At 43.8% G+C, this 23722-nt stretch overlaps 1 protein-coding gene across 7 annotated transcripts in view; it reads left to right on the top strand.

The window, feature by feature from the left end:
- Nucleotides 1–650: 650 nt before the first annotated feature.
- Nucleotides 651–23722, top strand: part of ano5a (anoctamin 5a) — a 196031-nt gene continuing 172959 nt past the window's right edge. For 6 of the 7 annotated variants that reach the window (XM_072592754.1, XM_072592753.1, XM_072592751.1 and 3 more), the window contains exon 1: nucleotides 651–790. In XM_072592754.1, the coding sequence (XP_072448855.1) occupies nucleotides 734–790 (57 nt within the window). In that variant the 5' untranslated portion in view covers nucleotides 651–733. The remainder of the gene's footprint in view (nucleotides 791–23722) is intronic. The other variant, XM_072592755.1, reaches the window with a different exon arrangement.

Below are 23722 nucleotides of genomic sequence, written 5' to 3'. Positions count from 1 at the left end.
GAATAACCCAGATCTTTACCCCACTGAGGTCATAGTTTTAAGGTGAGAGGGGAAAGATGTTGAAGGGACCTAAGGGGCAACTTTTAGGTGCAAGCATAGAAAGAGCTGCCAGATGAAGTGGTGGAGTCCGGGACAATTACAACATTTAAAAGACATCTGGATGGGTATATGAATAGGAAGGGTTCAGAGGGATATGGGCTGGGTGCTGGCAAGTGGGACTAGATTAATATAGAATATCGAGTAGGCATAGATGAGTTGGACTGAAGGGTCTGTTGCTGTGTTGTACATCTCCATGACGCTATGACACTTTACTGCCCTCTGGGCAATAAATGTTGGTGTAGCAGTGATTCCTTCATTCTGTGAATGATTCTTTTTTTTAAAAAAAGACACAAAAAGGTAGTGCTCATGTGGAGAGCAGGCGTAGGGATGATGGGCCGAAGGCACTCCACCCCCAAAATTGTGAAATGCTCTGCTGCGTTTAAATACATGCAAAGGCTTCGGGGAACCTAATAATATCATTCCTGGGACAAAGCCAGCCTTGACAGAACGACTGGCGATCACTTCAAACCTGCCGCCTTTGCAGGGAAATACATTCTGCCGATTGAAAAAAGGAACGGTACCACCCCTTTAAGGCACACGTCAAGAAAACTGAATGCAAAATATTTGCAGAGAGAGAGAGAGAGAGAGCAGGCGGCATTAGAGGCTTCTACATGGGAGAACATGGATCAATTCAATGGCAAAAATCCGGAGACTCTCATTGAAATGTCCCCCGCGGGGGATGAAACAGGAGGTAGGGGCAATGGTTTATTTTATCTGAAAAATACAGAGTTAAGTCACTCTACAGATTGGAGCTGAGGGGAGACTAAAGGGTTGTATAACCCAGCCCCGGATTGGTGCTGTTTATGGCTCCCCCCCGGGGAGAGAGGGACAAGGAGAGGGAGAAGACTCTGATTCTGATCAATGCAGCTTCAGGCTGGGGACCTGGGGACTGAGGGAGGGTGGTGGGGTGGGGTGGGGTGAGGGAGGGTTGTGGGGTGGGGTGGGGTGGGGAAGGGAAGGTGCCCCTGGCTTTGAGCTGAGAGCTGCCCCTGGTTAGCGCTGGCTGCCGGCTCCCACCCACTGACACAGTCACAGGGAGAGTCTGGCTCCGCTCCCCGGCACATCAGCTTCATCAGGGAGTGTCTCCCCAAACCAGCATCTCCCACCCCCATCCCAACTTCATCTCTCTACCCCATTCATCCCTACCGCTACCCCCCCCCCCCCGCTCAACCGCACCACTAGCCCCTTCCCCACCCCTACTCCTTGATCCTACCCCACCCCGACCCCCACACCCCCATCTCCCATCCATTCCCCTATCCCTACCTCAATCCCATCTTCCAACATCCCCCCCCCACCCTTCCACTGCATCCCTTACCCTGCCCCTCCAGCCCCCCAACATCTTGCCCCCTCAACCCTCCCACATTTCCCCTTGTCCCTTCCTTCCCACATCTCTCCCCTGCCCATCCTTCCCTCCAACATCCCCCCCATCCCCTCAACATTCCACACCCTCCAACACTCCCCCTTACCTCCAAGATCACCCCTCCCTCCAACATCTCCAACACCCCCCTCCTCACCACCCCCCACATCTCCATTATTTCCGATATCCCTATATCCTCCCAGCTTCCTCCCCTCTTTTATATTTCCAATCCATTCATTTCAGAAAGTTACACCGTCTTTCCAAAAGGAAGGGGAGGGAAAAGATATCCTAACGCCCAAAGAGGTTGTTGCCATTGACTCTTGTTAGGTTCGATCATGTATCATTGGCATTGTTAAAGTGATATTCCCATTGCACTGCATCACTAATATAGAGCCAGGATGATATGTTGCTAGAATTGATGATATCACTGAGTGGTTGGAGTATGTTTTTCTGGAGGAAGATGAAGACCTGAGATTGTGATCCATTTCCGACTTAGATAGGAAGGATGATGAGGTCATGAAAGGTTTCAGGGAGCGAAGGAGGAAACTGAATGGCAGGATGTCTACAACAGTAAGCCCGGGATTACTCCTGATTACACTTGTGAGTAAGTGTGGAAATGTGAAATTGAGTGGCTGAATGCATGGCTGGAAAACTAGTGTAGGAGGGAGGTCATCAAATTTTTCAGTCATTGGGACCACTCCTGTGGAAGGACAGACCTATTACAAGATCACCAGGTTGTATCACAGCAGGATTGACACTAACCTCCGTGAAGGGAGATTTCCCCGTTCTGTTGGGGAGTGTCTGAATGTGATGGGCCAGGGGATGGGAACCTTAGAGGTGCTCTGTTTTAAGGAAACCATAACCAGTAAAAAGGAATTAAAGTATCATAAACAAAAATAGAGGATGGGGGAGGCGATGTCAAGCATTAAACAGAATGTTGTAAAGGTTGAATTAAAGATAATCTGTTGGAATATGTGTAGTGGTCACAAAATGGTTGATTTGAGTCCACAAATGGAAATGATTAAATTGCCAGTACCAAGAAAATGTGACTGAGATTAGGAACTGAATGTCCAAGTTTATTCCACATTGACGAGCATTGGACAGAAAGGAAAAGATGGAAAATAGTAGTCCTACTAAGGAATGAAGTCAGCACATTAGAGTCATAGAGATGTACAGCACGGAAACAGACCCTTTAGCCCAGTTCGTTCATGCTGACCTGATATCCTTAATTAATCTAGTCCCATTTGCCAGCACTTGGCCCACATCCCTCTAAACCCTTCCTAGTCGTCCAGATGTCTTTTAAATGTTGCAATTGTACCAGCCTCCACCACTTCCTCTTGCAGCTCATTCCATGCATGCACTACCTTCTGCGTGAAAAGGTTGCTCCTTAGATCCCTTCTAAATCTTTCCACTCTCACCCTAAACCAGTGCCCTCAAGTTATGGACTCCCCCACCCAACGGTGTCTATTTATCCTATCCCTTCCCGTCATGATTTTATAAACCTCTATAAGGTCACCCCTCAGCCTCCAACAGTCTAGGGAAAACAGCTCCACCTTATTCAGCCTTTCCCTATACCTACAATCCTGGCAACATCCTTGTAAAACTTTACTGAACCCTTTCAAGTTTCAGAACCTCCTTCCTACAGGCGGGCAAACAGAATTGCACACAATATTCCAAAAGTGGCCCAACCAATGTCTTGTACAGCTGCAATATGATCTCCCAACTCCTGTACTCAATGCACTGACTAATAAAGGAAAGCATAACAAACACCACCTTCATTAACCTATCTACTTGAATTAGTTTGGGAGGATTTTAGATCAAAGGGTCAAGATATAGAATCAGTTGGGTGGAGCTAAGGAGCAACAGTGTATATAGGATACCAAACTGTCGTGCTAATGTTGTGCATGCTTAGTCAAGAAATTAGAGATGTATCTATTTTGGTTAATTTGGTATTTATAGGTGACTATAATTTGCCTGTTGATTGGGATAACTAAATCAGAACACATGTCAGAGAGGATGAGTCCTTGGTGTGTGTGCAAGCTGAGTGTCTGGACCATCATATTGAGGAGCCAATTGGGCATCTGGCTATTTTGGATTTATTTGTCTATGATGGGAAAGGCAAGTGAATGGAGTTGAGGAATGGATTAATGATGACCAAATTGAATGATAGCTCAACCTCGTGAAGCTGAATAATTTGCTGCGAATGTTTATTTGATTTTGATGGCACTTTTTCTAATAAGATGGTACTTGAGAGAGCAGCTGAAATCAGGCCCATTGAGTCTACGCTGACCCTCTGAAGAGCATCCCAACCAGACCCACCTCACCTACTCCATCCCTGTAAGCCTGCTTTTCCCATGACTAATCCACCAAATGTGTACATCTTTGGACTGTGGGAGGAAACCGGAGCACCTGGAGGAAACCCATGCAGACACGGGCAGAATGTGCAAACTCCACACAGACAGCAGCCCGAGGGTGGAATCAAACCTGGATCCCTGGCACTGTGAGACAGCAGTGCTAATCACTGAGCCAGCATGCCACCCCATAGAGTACATGAGAGCAACTGGTAGTAACATTGTGGTGGTATACTAGTAAAATCAATGGACTAGAAATTCAGGGAGCCAGGCTTATACTCTGGGGGCCTGGGTTCAAATTCCACCATGGCAGCTAGTGCAGTTTGAATGCAGTTAAAAAAGAAAATGAGAAGAGGATAAGTCTGAGGCAGTGAGTGGGAGGCACTGCAAATGGAAAGAGTCAACATATTTTATTTACAAATGTAGGACTTCAAGAGTGTACAGTATTTTACCACACAGGGTATGACAATTGAATGTTATTGAGAAGAATGGTCACACAAAACTGAGCAACAGCTTTTATATCGTATTGGATTTTCCCATTATTGTCAATGAACTACAACTTTAAGGTAAATGATGTTTTCAGGAATGTGACTGCAATATGAGCCAACAAAGTACTCATTTTCAGAACATCAAGCAAAGGTTAAACGGTGGAGCCCACCCTTGAGTTTAATGGCACTTTTTCTAATGATAAGATGGTACTTGAGAGAGCAGCTCAAATCATGCCCATTGAAAAGGTGGAGCCCACCCTTTCTCAAGTGACATTTGGATATGGCTGTGCACAGTGAGCGGTAAAATTTTGAAATGGCAACGATACGAAACCAACTGTTCATTTTGAGGCAATGGATCTGCTCTGAAAACAGCCCATACAACAACTATGGGAGCACCACACAACACAATGGAGGTAATTTTCAATGCGAAGATTTGACCGCCTCAAGGATAATGCAGCAATCACCCCTACTGACATTGCGTGGATAGTTTCATCTTTGGCACATCCGTGATAAGAACAAGATCAAGTAGACTATCTTCCTGTATTAGTTCCATGATAATCCACTCGATGTCCATTCTGGCCGTGATGTCATACAACTGAGCGAGCTCTCCATTGGTAGTGGTGCTACTGAGCCAAGTCTTCGTGTTGGGGCATTGAACTCCCCCAGTGCAGAGATTCCTTATGCATGCTCACTAGTCTTGATGGTTCTTCCAAGTGATTTCCAGCCCAGAAGAATGCTGGTTCATCAGCTGAGGGAGGGCATCAATGATATAGTAATGATAAGGGGACAACAGACATGCCAAATTCTGTAATTTTGTACTCTTGTAATCACACCACCACATGCCAACAGTTTAACCTTTGCTTGATGTTCTGAAAATGATGAAAACAAGCATAGGACTGGAAAAGACTGGAAGATTTCAGAATTTTTTCTGCCAGTGCTGACTTCTTCAACTCTCTGTCCTATACCATGAGGATACCTTCAAGCATCCCACCCCCACAATGCCACACTACTCACCCACGCTCCCTCAGACTGTGCACAAATGGGTTTTCTATTTAGTATTCTCTTGCCACGTTGGGTTCCTGGAGGAAGTGTAGAAGAAATAGGGGGAATACCAGGAATTAAGCTGTACTAGAGGCACAATTTCACCAAACCATCATGTTTGAGGAGACTGGAAAGGCCCTTCACCTCGGATTTGTCTGAGTTTGGTTGTAGCATGATGAGGGGCAACCATTCCCAAACTCTGTGATATTCTGCTATGGCGTTCATATGTGAGACCTCTAAACCATCCTGGAGGTAAAAACAATGACTGCAGATGCTGGAAAGCAAATACTGGATTAGCGGTGCTGGAACAGCACAGCAGTTCAGGCAGCATCCAACGAGCAGTGAAATCGACGTTTCTTTCACTGCTCGTTGGATGCTGCCTGAACTGCTGTGCTGTTCCAGCACCACTAATCCAGTATCTAAACCATCCTGCCTGGCTTGTACACAAAAAGGTTTATCTACATCATCCCCATCATGTTCATAGTGTTTTCATCTGACCTCATGAAAATGCTATCAGCACAAAGCTTGCAGTAGATCATGAGTTAGTCCCATTCGCACCTTCACTGGACATGGGGTAAGCTGTCAATGAGGCCTTGCAAACATCACTGAGAAGAAATTTTAATAAAAACAAGACTCGATCTTCTGTTACTATAGTGTGTAAAGCTCCCATTCATACTGCTGTATAAATGCATGTCTTTGTCTTATCGACAATTGAGATTGTTCAACAAATTGGGGTTTAAATTTTTTTTTAAATTATTCTTTCCATTTCTCTGATTTACATCTAAAACACAAATAGGCTTTCAACTTTAATTGTGGGTTGCTGAAGCTTAACTGTTGGTGCACAGCTCCGTGCCTGAACATGCTGGTCTAGAAAAATCAGCTCTACTTTTCTGCCATTAAACAACAGTAACTTGCATTGATTTAGCACCTTTTTTATTAAAGAGAGTATGGTGTTCCAAGGTAGTTCAAGGAAGCATTATCAGAAGTTAGACATAAACCTCTGAAAGATGTTCAGGTTAATGATCAAAAGGTTGATCAGAGAAGTAAGAAAATGTGTGTTTAAGGAAATACCTTAAAGGAGAATGTGGAGTTAGAGTGAGTTAGGAAGCTGGACAAACAGAAGGCACATCCACCCAAAGTGAAGAGGTGAATCTGGGAGGACACCTCTGCATTGTTTTTACCAAAAACACCAAAACTGTCCAATATGCCAAGATGGTCATGATACTCTTTGTGCTTAATGTTTCTCCTCATTCTTTCCCCCCCAACCACCACCTCCACCCATTTATCTCTCAGCCCCTTCAACATTCAAGCTTATGCTTGAAACATCGACTCTCCTTCCTAGATGCTGCCTGACCTGCTGTGCTTTTCCAGCTCTGCACTCTTTGACTCTGATCTCCAGCATCTGCAGTCCTCACTTTCTCCTATATTCTCATTTCAGTTCATAAAGTCATGAACACAGGAGGAGGACACCAGGCCCTTTCTGTAGTACGATCCAGTCCATTCCATCCTATCATTCTCTGCCTTATGGAAATCATTCTCTCTTGTAACCACCGCTCTCATAGGCAATGAATTCTGCGCATCACCATTCTGTAAAATAAAAGATTTCCCCACGTCAGCATATCCTCCACCTTCACTTATTGTTCAAAATCTGAAATCTGGAGGCCTGTGACCAGCAGTGTTCTGCAGGGACTGGTGCTGGATCTGCTTTTGTTTGTAATTTATATGAATGATTTGGATGAGAATGTTCAGGAACCCTCTTGTGGTCCAGTGGTAGTGACCTTACCCCAAGGTCAGGAAGCCTGGGTTCAAGTCCCATCTTTTCTAGGGCTGTGTAATAATAATGATCTTTGAACAGGTTGATTAGGAAAAATAGGTTAAATTTTTGAGCAGTACGCAGTGGTTAGCACTGTTGCCTCACAGCGCCAGGGCCCTGGTTTCGATTCCAGCCTCAGGCGACTGTCTGTGTGGAGTTTGCTCATTCTCCCTGTGTCTGCGTGGGTTTCCTCTGGGTGCTCTGGTTTCCTCCCACAGTCCAAAGATGTGCTGGCTAGGTGAATTGGCAATGCTAAATTGTCCCATAGTGTTAGGTGCATTAGGCAGGGATAATAATATAGGGTAGGGGAATGGGTCTGGGTGGGTTACACTCTGGGGGGAGGGGGGGGTCGGCGTGTGTTTGTGGACAAGGGCCTGTTTCCATACTGTCTGGTGTCTAACATAAGGCATTGCGCTCCACGTGGTGATTCAAGTGGTCAATTTTTCACACAAATACAAACAAGAAAAGAATAACTTTAACTATTGAAATATTTAATAACCTAATATATTATTTAACTAGTGCTCATTGACTGTTCTAAGATAGCAGCGGCCCATGAATTGGCAAAGGCAAATTCAGTAAAACAGATTTCCCTCACTTGCTATCTCCACCAGTCCAGAAAAAGGAACACTGACAGTATGAATCAAGTAAGAGAGAGAGAGAGAGAGAGCTTTATCTAGCAGCCTCAACTCCAAACACCCCAACTTCAACACCTGAAGGAAAGGCCCTCAGTCTATGTGAGCCTGAATCCACCCACACATGCTTCTCTTGTCTACTTTAAGAAGAACTCCAAAGCTGTTTACTCTGCATTTCCAGAGCACACCAGGATTACAACCTCCTCTTCAAAACAAATGAGCGAGTGAGGGCAGGAGTAGGAGGATAGAGCAGATGAATGCATGGCTGAGGAGCTGGTGTATGGGAGAAGGATTCACATTTTTGGATCTTTGGAATCTCTTTTGGGGTAGAAGTGACCTGTACAAGAAGGACGGATTGCACCTAAATTGGAAGGGGAATAATATACTGGCAGGGAAATTTGCTAGAACTGCTTGGGAGGACTTAAACTAGTAAGGTGGAGGGTGGGACCCAGGGAGGTAGTGAGGAAAGAGATCGGTCTGACACTGGTACAGCTGAGAACAGAAGTGAGTCAAACAGTCAGGGCAGACAGGGACATCGTAGGACTAATAAATTAAACTGTATTTATTTCAATGCAAGGGGCCTAACAGAGAAGGCAGATGAACTCAGGGCATGGTTAGGAACAAGGGACTGGGATATCAAAGCAATTACAGAAACATGGCTCAGGGATGGGCAGGACTGGCAGCTTAATGTTCCAGGATACAAATGCTACAAGAAGGATAGAAAGGGAGGCAAAAGAGGAGGGGGAGTGGCATTTTTGATAAGGGATAGCATTACAGCTGTGCTGAGGGAAGTTATTCCCGAAAATACATCCAGGGAAGTTATTTGGGTGGAACTGAGAAATAAGAAAGGGATGATCACCTTATTGGGATTGTATTATAGACCCCCCGCAATAGCCAGAGGGAAATTGAGAAACAAACTTGTAAGGAGATCTCAGCTATCTGTGAGAATAATAGGATAGTTATGGTAGGGGATTTTAACTTTCCAAACATAGACTGGGACTGCCATAGTGTTAAAGGTTTAGGTGGAGAGGAATTTCTTCAGTGTGTGCAAGACAATTTTCTGATTCAGTATGTGAATGTACCTACTACAGAAGTTGCAAAACTAGACCTACGCTTGGGAAATAAGACAGGGCAGGTGACTGAGGTGTCAGTGGGGGAGCACTTTGGGACCAGTGACCATAATTCTATTCGTTTTAAAATAGTGATGGAAAAGGATAGACCAGATCTAAAAGTTGAAGTTCTAAATTGGAGAAAGGCCAATTTTAACGCTATTAGGCAAGAACTTTCAAAAGCTGATTGGAGGCAGATGTTCGCAGGTAAAGGGACAGCTGGAAAATGGGAAGCTTTCAGAAATGAGAACAAGAATCCAGAGAAAGTATATTCCTGTCAGGGTGAAAGGGAAGGCTGGTAGGTATAGGGAATGCTGGATGACTAAAGAAATTGAGGGTTTGGTTAAGAAGCATATGTCAGGTATAGACAGGATAGATCGAGTGAATCCTTAGAGTATAAAGAAAGTTGGAGTATACTTAAGAGGGAAATCAGGAGGGCAAAACGGGGACATGAGATAGCTTTGGCATATAGAATTAAGGAGAATCCAAAGGGTTTTTACAAATATATTAAGGACAAAACGGTAACAAGGTACAGAATAAGGCCCCTCAAAAATCAGCAAGGTGGCCTTTGTGTGGAGCCACAGAAAATGGGGGAGATACTAAATGAATATTTTGCATCAGTATTTACTGTGGAAAAGGATATGGAAGATATAGACTGTAGGGAAGTAGATGGTGACATCTTGCAAAATGTCCAGATTACAGAGGAGGAAGTGCTGGATGTCTTGAAATGGTTAAAAGTGGATAAATCCCCAGGACCTGATCAGGTGTACTTGAGAACTCTGTGGGAAGCTAGAGAAGTGATTGCTGGGCCTCTTGCTGAGATATTTGTATCATTGATAGTCACAGGTGAAGTGCTGGAAGACTGGAGGTTGCAAACGTGGTGCCACTGTTTAAGAATGGCGGTAAAGACAAGCCAGGGAACTATAGACCGGTGAGCCTGACCTCGGTGGTGAGCAAGTTGTTGGAGGGAATCCTGAGGGACAGGATATACATATATTTGGAAAGGCAAGGACTGATTCGGGATAGTCATCATGGCTTTGTGTGTGGGAAATCATGTCTCACAAATTTGATTGAGTTTTTTGAAGAAGTAACAAAGAAGATTGATGAGGGCAGAGCAGTAGATGTGATCTATATGGACTTCAGTAAGGAGTTCGACAAGGTTCCCCATGGGAGACTGATTAGCAAGGTTCGATCCCATGGAATACAGGGAGAACTAGCCATTTGGATACAGAACTGGCTCAAAGGTAGAAGAAAGAGGGTGGTGGTGGATTGTATTTCAGACTGGAGGCCTGTGACCAGTAGAGTGCCACAAGGATCGGTGCTGGGCCCTCTACTTTTTGTCATTTGCATAAATGATTTGGATGCGAGCATAAGAGGTACAGTTAGTAAGTTTGCAGATGACACCAAAATTGGAGCGAAGAAGGTTACCTCAGATTACATCAGGATCTGGATAAGATGGGCCAATGGGCTGAGAAGTGGCAGATGGAGTTTAATTCAGATAAATACGAGGTGCTGCATTTTGGGAAAGCAAATCTTAGCAGGACTTATACACTTAATGGTAAGGTCCTAGGGAGTGTTGCTGAACAAAGAGACCTTGGAGTGCAGGTTCATAGCTCCTTGAAAGTGGAGTCACAGGTAGATAGGATAGTGAAGAAGGCGTTGTAAAAGCGCAGTAGGTCAGACAGCATCCGAGGAAAAGGTGAATCGACGTTTCGGGCATTAGCCCTTCTTCAGGAATGATGCTCATTCCTGAAGAAGTGCTTATGCCCTAAACATCGACTCTCCTGCTCCTTGGATGCTGCCTGGCCTGCTGTGCTTTTCCAGCACCACACTTTTCAACTCTGGTCTCCGGCATCTGCAGTCCTCACTTCCTCCTAGTGAAGAAGGCGTTTTGGTATGCTTTCCTTTATTGGTTAGAGTATTGAGTACAGGAGTTGGGAGGTCATGTTGTGGCTCTACAAGACATTGGTTAGGCCACTGTTGGAATACTGCTTGCTATTCTGGTCTCCTTCCTATCGGAAAGATGTTGTGAAACTTGAAAGGGTTCAGAAAAGATTTACAAGGATGTTGCCAGGGTTGGAGGATCTGAGCTACAGGGAGAGGCTGAATAGGCTGGGGCTGTTTTCCCTGGAGCGTTGGAGGCTGAGGGGTGACTTTATAGAGGTTTACAAAATTATGAGGAGCATGGATAGGGTAAATAGACAAAGTCTTTTCCCTGGGGTCAGGGAATCCCGAACTAGAGGGCATAGGTTTAGGGTGAGAGGAGAAAGATATAAAAGAGACCAAAGGGGCAACTTTTTCACGCAGAGGGTAGTGCATGTATGGAATGAGCTGCCAGAGGATGTGGTGGAGGTTGGTTCAATTGCAACATTTAAAAGGCATTTGGATGGGTAAATGAATAGGAAGTGTTTGGAGGGATATGGGCCTGGTGCTGGCAGGTGGGACTAGATTGGGTTGGGATATCTGGTCGGCATGGACGGGTTGGACCAAAGGGTCTGTTTCCATTCTGTACATCTCTATGACTTTATCTATGACTCTATGACAAACAGGACAGAGCAAATCCCTCTTAAAGGCACACATCATTACAAATGCTTTACCATGTTAAAGCTTCAAAATCATTATCAGCTGTAAAAGATCTTTTGAATAGTTTGAATCTAACAGTTGTTTCCGTTTCTATTTATTTTAACAAAAGGAAGATTGACATGTTCATGGCTAAGTCTATGTGAAGTTTGCCACAAAATTGTATGATGGGCACATGACATGCTATTCGGTAACAGATAACCATTGCTGTCAGTAAGGGAAGGTTTTGCTTCCTGCTGTTCATGCATTGTGCTAATCCCTTTGGATTAATGTTGAAAGTGCTGTTTATGATTTAAACCTTTAGGCTTTCACTGTTCAATTGAAACCTTTTAATCCTCTCTTGTTAAGGATAACTGTATTGCTGAGGTTAGGGCTTAAACTTTCAATCTGAAGATACTTGGAGCAGGATTTCCATTTTCTTCACCCTACAGTGACCACCTATCAATGCTCTGATTATGTTCTTTTCTTCATGGGTTTGGGACTATAAAATGTGCACGGTGAGTAATCGTGAAAATGAGGTCATTCTGGTGTGGACTCACTGCTTCAGCAGCTGAAGAAGCTTCAGTATGTTGAAGACCTGATAGAAACTCGGGATTGATCTCAAAAAAGCAAGAGTCATTCTGATTTTCTTGAACAGCATTTCAGTCACAATGCTGTACACTGTCCTTTCACTCTCGACTAACCACAATTCAATTTTTTTTGTGAAGAGCCTATTGGGTTTGGAGAAGTAAATTAGTGAAATGACAAAAGGGACAAAGAAGATATTGGTTCAAGGCTTATGCCTGAAACGTTGATTCTCCTGCTCCTTTGATGCTACCTGACCTGTTGCGCTTTTCCAGCAATACATTTTTCAGCTCTGATCTCCAGCATCTGCAGTCCTCACTTTCTCCCTTGGTTCATCATAGTTTAATTAGTAATATTATTCTTCCTTAGTATTTCTATACAATTTTTAACATATTAATATCGCCTACATTGTGACCTCTCAATCATTTCATCACAAGTTTGAGAAACAGAGTACCTCTCTTCTTCTCATTCCCAAGTCTAAGACAAGAAATTTGAGCAGACTTAGGCCTTATATTTCCTCCAGTCTGCTGTGGCATTTGTTAAGATCATAGCTGATCTGATTTTGGCCTCAAATCCACTTTCTTACCAGTTGCTCACCACCTCAACAGTTCAAAAGAAAAGTCCTCTCAGTCTTGAATAATGTTCAATGGCAAAGCATTTACTGCTTTCTAGGTTTGGAATTCCAAAAATTATAACCGCTCAAGAGAAGAAATTGTTCCTTTATCTCTGTCTTAGATGGAAGATCCTTTATTTTGAAGCTTGCTCCCAACAAGAGGAAACAGCCTCTCAGCAACATTCTTATTCAGTCATTGGTATCGCTGATTGGGCCATTATTTATTGGGATCGCTGACTGGGCCAATATTTATTGTCCAAACCTAATTGCCTAGAAGATAGTGGTGGGCTGCCTTCTTGAACTGCTGAGGGCTTTGGGGTGTGGGTAGATCCATGATGCCATTAGTGAGGCAATTTCAGGATCCTGATCCAGTGACACTGAAGGAACGGCAATATATTTCCAAGTCAGGATGGTGTGGAGTTTGGAGGGGAACTTGCAGGTTGTGGTGTTCCCATGTATCTGCTGCCTTTGTCTTTCTAATGGTAGTCATCATGGGTTTGAAGTTGCTGTCTAAGGAACTTTGCTAAATTTCTGCAGTGCATCTCATAGATGTTACTTATTGCTGTTACTGGACATCGGGTTGTGGAGAGAGTGCATGTTTGTGGATATGTTGTCAATTGTGTGGGCCACTCCATACTGGATGGTGTTGAGTTTCTTCAGTGTTCTTGGAGCTATGTCCATCCATGCAAGTGGGGTATATTCTACCAGACTCCTACCCTGTGCCTTGTAAATGATTGACAGTTTTGGAGAAGCAGGAGACGGGTTATTCATTATAGAATTTCTTGCCCCGACCTGCTCTTCCAGCCAATGTATTTCCATAGCTAGTTGAGTTTAGTTTCAAGTCAATGCAAAGTCTTAATATGTTGATAGAGGAGGCTTCAGCAACAGTATCGCTGTTGAATGTGAAGGCATGATGTGTAGATTGAGTTGTTGGAGATGGTAATTGGCTGATACCAGTGTGATGTTAATATTCCTTACGATGATCTGAGGAGATGGGAAGGGTGCTGGACATTGTGCAGTTATCGGCGAACACCCCCACTTCAGACCTTATGATGGAGAGAAGGTCATTGATAAAGCAGCTGAAGATGGTTGGGACTGGGACACTACCCTGAGGAACTCTTGCTGAAATGGCTGTCCTCCAACAATCACAACCATCTTTCTTTAGTCATGATTTGGAGATGCCGGTGTTGGACTGGGGTGTACAAAGTTAGAAATCACACAACACCAGGTTATAGTCCAACAGGTTTAATTGGAAGCACACTAGCTTTCAGAGCGTCGCTCCTTCATCAGGTGATAGGCTCTGAAAGCTAGTGTGCTTCCAATTAAACCTGTTGAACTATGACCTGGTGTTGTGTGATTTTTAACTTTATCTTCCTTTTAGGTTGGCTTTTCTCCAAATAGTGGAGTATTTCCCCTTGATAGCCATTGTTGCTACTTCTTCAAGTGCTCCTTGATGCTCCATTTACTGCTGTCCCATTTGTCGCTGTGATAATACTATGCAGAACAACCTCGATTATCTGCACAAGACAGGCAGGGAGTATTTTGTTTGGATAATTGATTGTTCGGATAACTGATCTGATCGTAAATAAGTGGTAACTTATGAGTGTGTCGGTTATCCGAACATGCCTTGGTTTTCCGACAATGCACATTTAACAGATATTGAATGCTGAGTTGCCTAATGCTATTTCTACGGGACCTTCAGATCTTGTTCGGATTTTCCAAAATTTGGATAATTGATGTTCAGATAATTCAGATAATTGACAACACAATGTAGAGCGTCATCAATATGTCTCCACAAGCACAGTGCGACTCACCTGCTTTCTGATACTGTCATGGACAGACCCATCTGCACTAGGCACATTGGTGAGGATAAGGTCAGGTGTACTTTGCTCACTCCTTTATTCCCTCACCACTTGCCGCAAACTGAATCACTTATTCTTTGACTAGCTCAGTCAGTTGTGCTGCTCCCAAGCCACTCTTGGTGGTGGAGATGGGAATTCTTCAGCTAGAGCATGTTTTGCATCCTTGATTACCTCGGTGCTTCCTCCAAATAGTGTTCAACATGGAAGAGCACTGATTCATCAGCCAAGAGGGGGCCGTTCTTGGTAATCAGGAGGAGGTTTCCTTGCCTGTATTTGACTTCATGGCCTGAGACTTGGAGTGTAGGGTCAATGCTCAAGACCCTTAAGGCAACTCTCTCTGAAGTTTATACACTGTGCCAATGCATCTGTCTTGCCGGTGGGTCAAGACATAACCAGGTTTAGTGGTGGTGGTGTTGGGTGCACTATCTCTCCGATATGATGCTATAAGTACAACTATGTCAGGCTATTGCCGGACTAGTCTGTGGGACAGCTCTCCCAATTCTCCAACAGAGAATCTTGCAGACTGAGTTTGACATTGGTCATTTCAGGTGTCAAGTGGGCTATCCAGGTTTGTTCTTCTTTCAAGGCGTTCAAATCATTAGGCACGTGAATATCTTGCTAGGTCCTTTCAGATGACAGTTAAGAGTCCACTGTATTACTATATGTCTGCAGATTTCCAATCGTGAATGGGTATTAAGAAATCAGATGGGTTTCATGGTCATCAATAGATTTTTGTTCCATTGAAATCCACCATCTTCTATGGTTAGATTTGAACACAGGGTATTAGCTGGGTCTCTAGATTCCTAGTTCAGTGACATTACCGCAATGCCACCACCTCTGTTTGGTTGCCCTTCCAATTCACCCAGAATATTGTTTCTGAACTCCAATGAGTACAGTCTCAAGCTTCTGCAGCTTCACTCTTTTGACCCAAAAATCAACCATGTGAACCTTCTCTGAAATGCTTCAAATATAACCATGTTCCTCCTTAAATAAGGAAACTTAAATTGTACACTGTACTCTAGGTGTGATCTCGTCAACATCCTTCCAGCTGTAGCAAGATCTCAATACTTTTCATGTCCGTTTCACTTCCACTCTGTACCAATGTTCCATTTGCCTTCCTAACTACATGGTCTACTTGCTTACCTTTGTGTTTTGTGTACTTGTGAGACAGCATTCTGAAGTCTAATTTTAAGAAGAGTATTTCCTATTCTTCATGACAAAGGGAATAACTTTATATTTTCCCACATTATACTCCCTTTAGCAGATTTTTGCCCACTCATAATTCGTATCTACATCTAGTCATTTGGTAGTACAGAACTTGGTTATTTCTGAAAGAAAATACCTTTTACCGAACTTTTTATCTTGCGTTCATCAGGACAACTCGCAAGAATTACCAAGTAAAGGAAAGCAGCATTTATGTTGTCTGGGAGGAGAGTGCTGATTGGCAGAGGTGTCACCTCAAAGAATGTACGATTTAATCATGACTGACGGTTAACTGCTGGAAGTTTGTTTCAAATTTAACTGAGGTTGGACGCTCATGTGGTTGTAACAGCTGAAGTAGGCCGCTCAGCCCATTGAGTCTCCACCGCCATTCAATGAGATCGTGGTTGATCTGATCATTCTCAATTCCACTTTCCTCCCTTTTCCGCAAACCCTTTATTCCCTTACTGATAAAAAAATCTGTCTATCTCTGCCTTAAATATACTTAATCACCCAGCCTTGACAGTGCACTGCAGTAAAACATTTTACAGACTTGCTACTCCCTGAGAGAAAAAGATCCTCTGCCTCTTTATCTTAAATGGGTGACCTCTTATTCTGAGATCATCCCCCTGTCATACTAGGCTCCCACATGGGGAGACAACCTCTGAGAATTGGCCTTGCTTAACTCTTCTACAACACCCCCACCCCCAACTCCCCCCAAAAAAGCAAGCCTTTCGTACATTTCAAAAAGGCCATCTGTCACCCTTTTAAATCGAGAATAGATCCAAACAACTCAACCTCTCCTTATAAGAAAATCCCTCTGTAGCCAGATTCAACCTAGTGAACCTTCTCCCGGACTGCCTCCACTGCCCTGTGTATCTTTCCTGAGATAAAGAGCACAGAACCTTTCTCCACATTCCAGCTGTAGCTGACAAGTGTCCTGCATTGTTTTAACAAGACCCCTATTTTAACAATCCATTCCCTTTGAAATAAAGGCCACGATTCCATCTGCCTTCCCTATTACCAACTGGATTTGGATGCTAGCTTTTTGTGATTCATGCACAAGGACCCCAAATCCCTCTGTGGTGCAGCTTTACCCAGTCTTTCCCCATTTACGTGATACTCAGCTTCTGTATTCTTCCTGCCGAAACGCATAACTTCACATTTTCCCATGTTCTATTCCTGCTAGGTTTATGCCCACTCGCTTAACCTCTCTATGTCCCTCTGCAGACTCTGTGTCATTTTCATTGTTTGCCTTCTCATCTATTTTTGTGTCATCTGCACATTTGACAATGGTAATTTAACTTTCCTCATCCAAGTCATTAATATATGTTGTAAATAACTGTGGCTCCTGTAGTGATCCCTGTGGCTGGCTCTGATTGGTCAAGTCATTGCCCTGAGAAATCAACTAAGGGGACCAGAGTTACTGTCTCATGACAACGTTGCACAGCCCCCTGACTGAGGAGCACAGATACAATGCTGCCCCAGACCAACACCACTTTTCGAACAGGATCAAGCAGGCTTGGTGCTACAGACAATGATGCTGTTCAAGATGTGATTCCGCTGCTTGGACTGGATCCTCCAGAATACTCCGTACAGAATGTGCTGCATCATCCTGCACAATTGGATCAACCAATGAGGTGCTCTCCTGGACTTGGAGGAACTGGGAGAATGGGAGCAGTCTCCTGGGGAGGAAACAGCTCTCCTTTTTCATGAGGTCTCAGTTGCAATTCCTGACACAAGCCAGAGAGGACCTGGTTGAAGCCTGAAAGCTGTTGTAACTGTCCATCATGGGACGTAAAATGTCATTGTTTATCGTAGCAGCATTTTGTTGCATTGTGGGGGTGAACTGAAGCATCTGCTTTGTTTAGTTTGTCTCTGCTGTCTGTAATTAAAATCTCCTGGTTCTATTTGTCAGTTTTCCCATCTGGCTGTGATGGTTCTCTCCTGGAGAGTGACATGCTGCAGGTCTACAGTAGCCACTGGGCACAGAGTAGCAGTGACTAGAATGAGAGATGGTCAGACAGGCTGTAGCTAAGGACAGGCAAATGGTGTATCTTGATTGTTAAACAGCAACTAAGGTGAAAGAATGGAGTTGTTTGGGCATTGTCAGATTGCCCACACTTGTCTGGGTACAACGGCATGGGCTCCAGGGATGCCTATCTTTAGGCAGATATCTGGTGAGTGGCAACTTTTTCGGGGAACAGCTGATGGTAGACTTGGGCTAGACTTGGGTGAGAGACGGGCAAAAGAGATAGTTAAGAAGGTGAATTTGTTGACAACGGTGTGGCACCTCACTAAGAGAGAGAACCCTTGAAGCTCAATGAAAGTGACACTTAGCTTAAAAAAAATCAAAGGATTCAGCTCAAAGTGAAAGTGGCCGGAGAATCTCCACGTTGACCCCATGCCATGTTCACACTTGCCATTATTTGCCATAATTTACAGCCACTTCATTAGAAACATGGGGAATTGCATTCTAGGACCCCGAAGCAACCTTACGAAGGTGTTATGGAGCTGTGCTTCACTGGGCATAAATAGTACAGTTTGAGTGGAGTTGAAGAAGGAAGAGAGCAAAACAAACAGAGTAGAACCCAAAAGTATACCCATGTGAATATTATAAACACATGCAGTGAAATGAATGCAGTAGGACCGACTAGCAATAGTTTATGGAATCGTCTTTTAACAGAGCCTGGTATACCTTACCATTGCATTATCTCCTGAATAGCATGTGTTGTAATTTTTAATCTGAATGTGTAGTATTTAATCCAAAGAAACTCAACCCTGAAGATAGTTCTTAATCTTGCCTTCTGTTTGACTAGGAGAAAATGAGCATTGCAGATGCTGAAGATCAGAGCCGTGAATGTGGTGCTGGTAAAGCAGAGCAGGTCAGGCAGTATCCAAGGAGCAGGAGAATCGACGTTTCAGCATAAGCCCTTCCTGATGAAGGGCTTATGCCTGAAATTTCGATACGCTTTGACTAGCCTGTCTTGAGCCCAAACTTATGGATTTGTGCGAAAGAAAATCACTCAACATAAGAGAAACTGCAATGTGAGAAAATGTCTCACTAATAATCCATTACAGTTACAAGAGTACACTGCAGCAGATCCATGACAGGAAATGGCTACCACAAACTGGTTTTGTAGTTTTCATTACAGTGGGAAAGTTCTAGTTTTCTTGTTTTACAAGCAGTCAGTTCCAGTATTGGCATTCAACTGTTTCCAAGCTGTTGTAGCAACTTGTGGGTAAATATTATAACAAGCAAAGGATTGCGCCTGAAACTGGAAGGATTCCTTCTACCCCTGACCTTCAGGAGGTGACCTTCCACCCCTGACCTACTCCTGTGTCTGTGTGACTCATTTCAGAGAACAGTCATCCACTGACAGTCTTTCAGGGCAGGTGTTTTATTGGTGCCATATTGTAGCTTATTTTTAAGCTCTCGTTGATGTTAATCACTTGGTATTATTACTGTTGATGGATGATGTTAAAATAGTAACTGTACATCTGTCATTTTTCCAAAATAGATTCTGAATGAGGATTTGTTTGTTTTTTTTTTGGAGGGTAAAGTATTTCTCATGTAAGTTTTGATACCCCTGTGCAACTAAATTCTTCCTGCCTTCTATTTCATCAAAGGTTAATGTGCAGGTGATCAATCTGGGATAACATGTTATACCTCCAATCTTTTATTGATCTGAATGTACACATCCTTAAAATTGCCAACCCAGGATCAGGCCATGCCAGTGTTTACAAACCTCCACATGAGCCTAATCCTGTCTCTTTTTCATCTCACCTTCTCAGCATAAACCATTTTGTTTTGTTCCTATTCATGTATTTAAGTAACTTTTCCTTAAATTAATCAACTGTCTTTATCTTAACCAGTCCAAATAGTGATGAATTCCATGTTGTAAGTGTTTGCGTGGGCCAGCTCAATGCTGCCGTACAGGGTGAAGTTTCTGTTGCCATTCTCTCTCAGTATAGGAAACTGCAGTACCTGCCTATGTGCTGTGGTAGAGAGGAACTACCTCCTGGTCTAACTGGCAGAACCACTTACTGTTAAAAAGATCTTGTTTATTGCATGTTATCGTAAACTTATAGAGATGTACAGCACGGAAACAGACCCATCCATGCCAATCAGATATCCTAACCTGATCTAGTCCCATTTGCCAGCACTTATCCCTTTAAACCCCTTCCTATTCATGTACCCATCCAGATGCCTTTTAAATGCTGTAATTGGACTAGTCTCCACCACATCCTCTGGCAGCTCATTCCATACATGCACCACCCTCTGCGTAAAAAAGTTGCTCCTTAGGTCTCTCTCAAGTCATTCCCCTCTCACCCTAAACCTATTCCCTCACCCCAGGGAAAAGACATTGTCTATTTACCCTACCCATGCCCCTCATCATTTTATAAACCTCTATAAGGTTTTATAACCTCAGTCTCCGATGCTCCAGGGAAAACAGCTCCACCTATTCAGCCTCTCCCTATAGCTGAAATTCTCAAACCCTTGCAAAAGCCTTGTAAATCTTTTCTGAACCCTTTCAAGTTTCACAACATCTTTCCGACTGGAAGGAGACCAGAATTGCACGCAATATTCCAAGCGTTGCCTAGCCAATGTCCTGTAGAGCCACAACATGACCTTCCAACTCCTATACTCAATGCTGTGATCAATAAAGGAAAGCATACCAAACACTGTCTTCCATATCCTATCTACCTGTGACTCTACTGTCAAGGAACTATGAACCTGCACTCCAGGACCTTACCATGTGGCGTGTAAGTCCTGCTCTGATTTGTCTTTGCAAAATGCAGGACCTCACATTTATCTAAATTGAACTCCAACTGCCACTCCTCGGCCCATTGGCCCATCTGATCACTTCGCTGTCCACTACACCTCCAATTTTGGTGTCATCTGCAAACTTACTAATTATTACTTCCTTTGTTCATATCTAAATCATTTACTTAATTGATGAAAAGCATGGACTCCACACCGATCCTTGTGGCACACCACTGGTCACAGGCCTCCAGTCTGAGAAGCAACCCTCCTCCACCACCACCATCCGTCTTCAACCTTCGAGTCAGTTCTGTATCCAAGTGGCTAGTTCTCCCTGTATTCCATGTGATCAAACCTTGCTAACCAGTCTCCCATGAGGAACCTTCTCGAATGCCTTACTGAAGTCCAAATAGATCACGTCACCAGTCTGCCCTCATCAGTCCTCTTCGTTGTTTCAAAAACTCAATCAAGTTCGTAAGATATTTCTCACGCACAAAGCAATGTTGACGATCCCTAATCAGTCCTTGCCTTTCCAAATACATGTAAATTCTGTCTCTCAGGATTCTCTCCAACAACTTGCCCACCACCAACATCAGGCTCACCGGTCTATAGTTCCCTGGCTTGTCCTTACCACCTTTCTTAAAGAGTGGCACCATGTTAGCCAACCTCCAGTCTTCCAGCACCTCACCTGTGACTATCGATAATACAAATATCTCAGCAAGAGGCCCAGCAATCACTTCCCTAGCTTCCCACAGAGTTCTAGGGTACACCTGATCAGATCCTGGGGATTTATCCACCTTTGTGTTTCAAGACATTCAGCATCTTCACCTCTGTGGTATGGACATTTTTCAAGATGTCACCATCTGTTTCCTCACATTTTATGTTTTCCATGTCCTCACAGTGAACACTGATGCAAAATACTCGTTTAATATCTCCATCTTCTGTGGCTCCACACACACACACTGACTTGCTGATCTTTTGAGGGGCCCTATTCTCCCCCAGTTACCTTTTTGTCCTTAATGTATTTAAAGAATCCCTTTGGATTCTCCTTAACTCTATTTGCCAAAGCTATCTCATGTTCCCTTTTTGTCCTCCTGATTTCCCTGCTACATATACTCCTTCTGCCTTTATACTCTTCTAAGGATTCACTCGATGTATCCTGACCTATGCTTCCTTCAATTTCTCTTGTCATCCAGCATTCCTCACACCTACCAGCCTTTTCTTTCACCCTAACAGGAATGTTAGTAGCTAGCTGTAAGTTACATCAATATGACATATTATTGCAGAGACTTGGGTGTCACTGCTTTGACGTCCAAAGGTGTTTTACCCATAAGTCCATGTGAGATGTCGCTCATCAGTCTTAGCCCTTTCAGACCAATACACAACACTAACTACTCTGAGTACAGAGATTCCTTCTGAAGTAGACTGACTCGTGAACATTTTACATTATATTTTCATTATGCCTCACAGTGCCAGGGACCTGAGTTCGATTTGAGCTTTGGGTGAAAGTCTGTGTGGAATTTGCATGTTCTCTCCCTGCCTGTGTGGGTTTCCTCCCACATTCCAAAGATGTGCAGGTTAGGTGAATTGGCCTTGCTAAATTGCCTGTAATGTTCAGGGATGTGTGGGGTACGTGTTTTAGTCAGTGGTAAGTGTAGAGCAATAGGGCAGGGGAATGGGTCTGGATGGGTTACTCTTCGGAGAGTCAGTGTGGGCTTGTTGGGCCGAAGGGCCTGTTTCCACACTGTAGGGATTCTATCTATATATTTAGATATATGTTTGGAATATCCACTCAGACCCTGATTATAACCTCTACCCCATCACCCGAAGACACCACCATTGTAGAGAAAAGAGGCTTGAGCTGTTTGATCTTTGCTAATATTTATAACTTCTGTTCTTGTGTTCTTCTGTTAGTTTGCTTTCCTTGACTGAGGTTTGAGATCCTTGGCAAACTCACTGCTCTTTCTCAGAGTTTTCACTTATCTTCATCGCAAATGCACTAATTGCTTAATGTGTGGTGGGAGATGTGGTTCCACAACTGGGCTCATCAGCCTGATAAGAATCCACAGAACCCAGTGACATGGAGGTTTCCAAGGTGAACAATCATAACGCATGAGTGAGCGATTGCTGATGCTGGCACTTCCCAGAAATTGCATTTTATTTACCTGCCCAGTGAAGTTACTGAGTGCTGTGCTGTGGTTTGTGCTAATGCTAACTCCGATTTCAGTGATTAAGCTCAGAAATGGACATTGGGTCAGCAGCTGTGAATGGAAAGGTTTGAAGAAGTTCAATTGGAAAGATTTGGATAGAAAGCTGGAGTTTGAGAAGAATACTCAAAAAGGAGAGAAGATAAGGAATGGATTTATAGAGAGTAATGACCGAGGAGCTTGAGGTAGCAGGATGACATTGGCCAGGGACTGCTTATACATAAAGACAAGAAGCTTGTGGACTGATGTCACCCGAGCCCCACTTGAACTGATTCAAATCACAGGAATGACAGAATGTGCAAAGCCTTATTTGGAGGAAGAATAATGAAGTAATCCTAACTGTGTCCTTGGAGGGAGCCCATAAGTGGAAAGACACTGGCTTGTCACATGAGCTAAGAACCACCAAGGACAAGACACCACAGTTTGGGAAGATGAGGAAAAAGGATAACAATGAAGGATTTCAGTGTGCCAGCCATGAAAAGTCTGGAGATCGATCTTCACAAAGTTGTGGACCCCTTGCTTGGAGTTGTGGAGATAACATTGAGTGGTCAGCGTGAGAACCTATTCTCGGCTAGTAGCACTTAAGGCTGTAGGATACTCAGAACTAGCAGGTTGGTTAGCACAGTTGGCTGGATGGCTTGTTTGTAGGCAGAGTGAGGCCAGCAATATGGGTTCAATTACCTCACCAGCTGAGGTTGCTCTTAAGCACTCTCCTCAACCTCAATGTCTCACCTGAGGTGTGGTGACCCTCAGCTTAAACCCATTATGTGTGCCTCTTTCTCTCTTTCTCTTGCCCGCTGCCTCTCTCTCTCGCCCATCACCTCTCCCTCTCTTGCTCATGAGAGAGATGGTTCAGTCATGTCAATGGTGCCTTTATTCAGTTAAATAGAAACAAAGACTGTGCTCACAATCAATGTCATCATTCTCCTTTTGTATGGTCTTTAGGTTTGAGACCTTTCGACCTTTACTCTCCTTGATCTACGATGGCTAGGTCTGACATCAATGCTTACCTCGAGGCTTGATTTGAAGAAAATCTCTTGT

Source organism: Chiloscyllium punctatum, chromosome 22, assembly GCF_047496795.1.
Source record: "Chiloscyllium punctatum isolate Juve2018m chromosome 22, sChiPun1.3, whole genome shotgun sequence".
In the NCBI taxonomy this organism is placed as follows: domain Eukaryota; kingdom Metazoa; phylum Chordata; class Chondrichthyes; order Orectolobiformes; family Hemiscylliidae; genus Chiloscyllium; species Chiloscyllium punctatum.
This window is presented reverse-complemented; position numbering and strand designations above follow the sequence as displayed.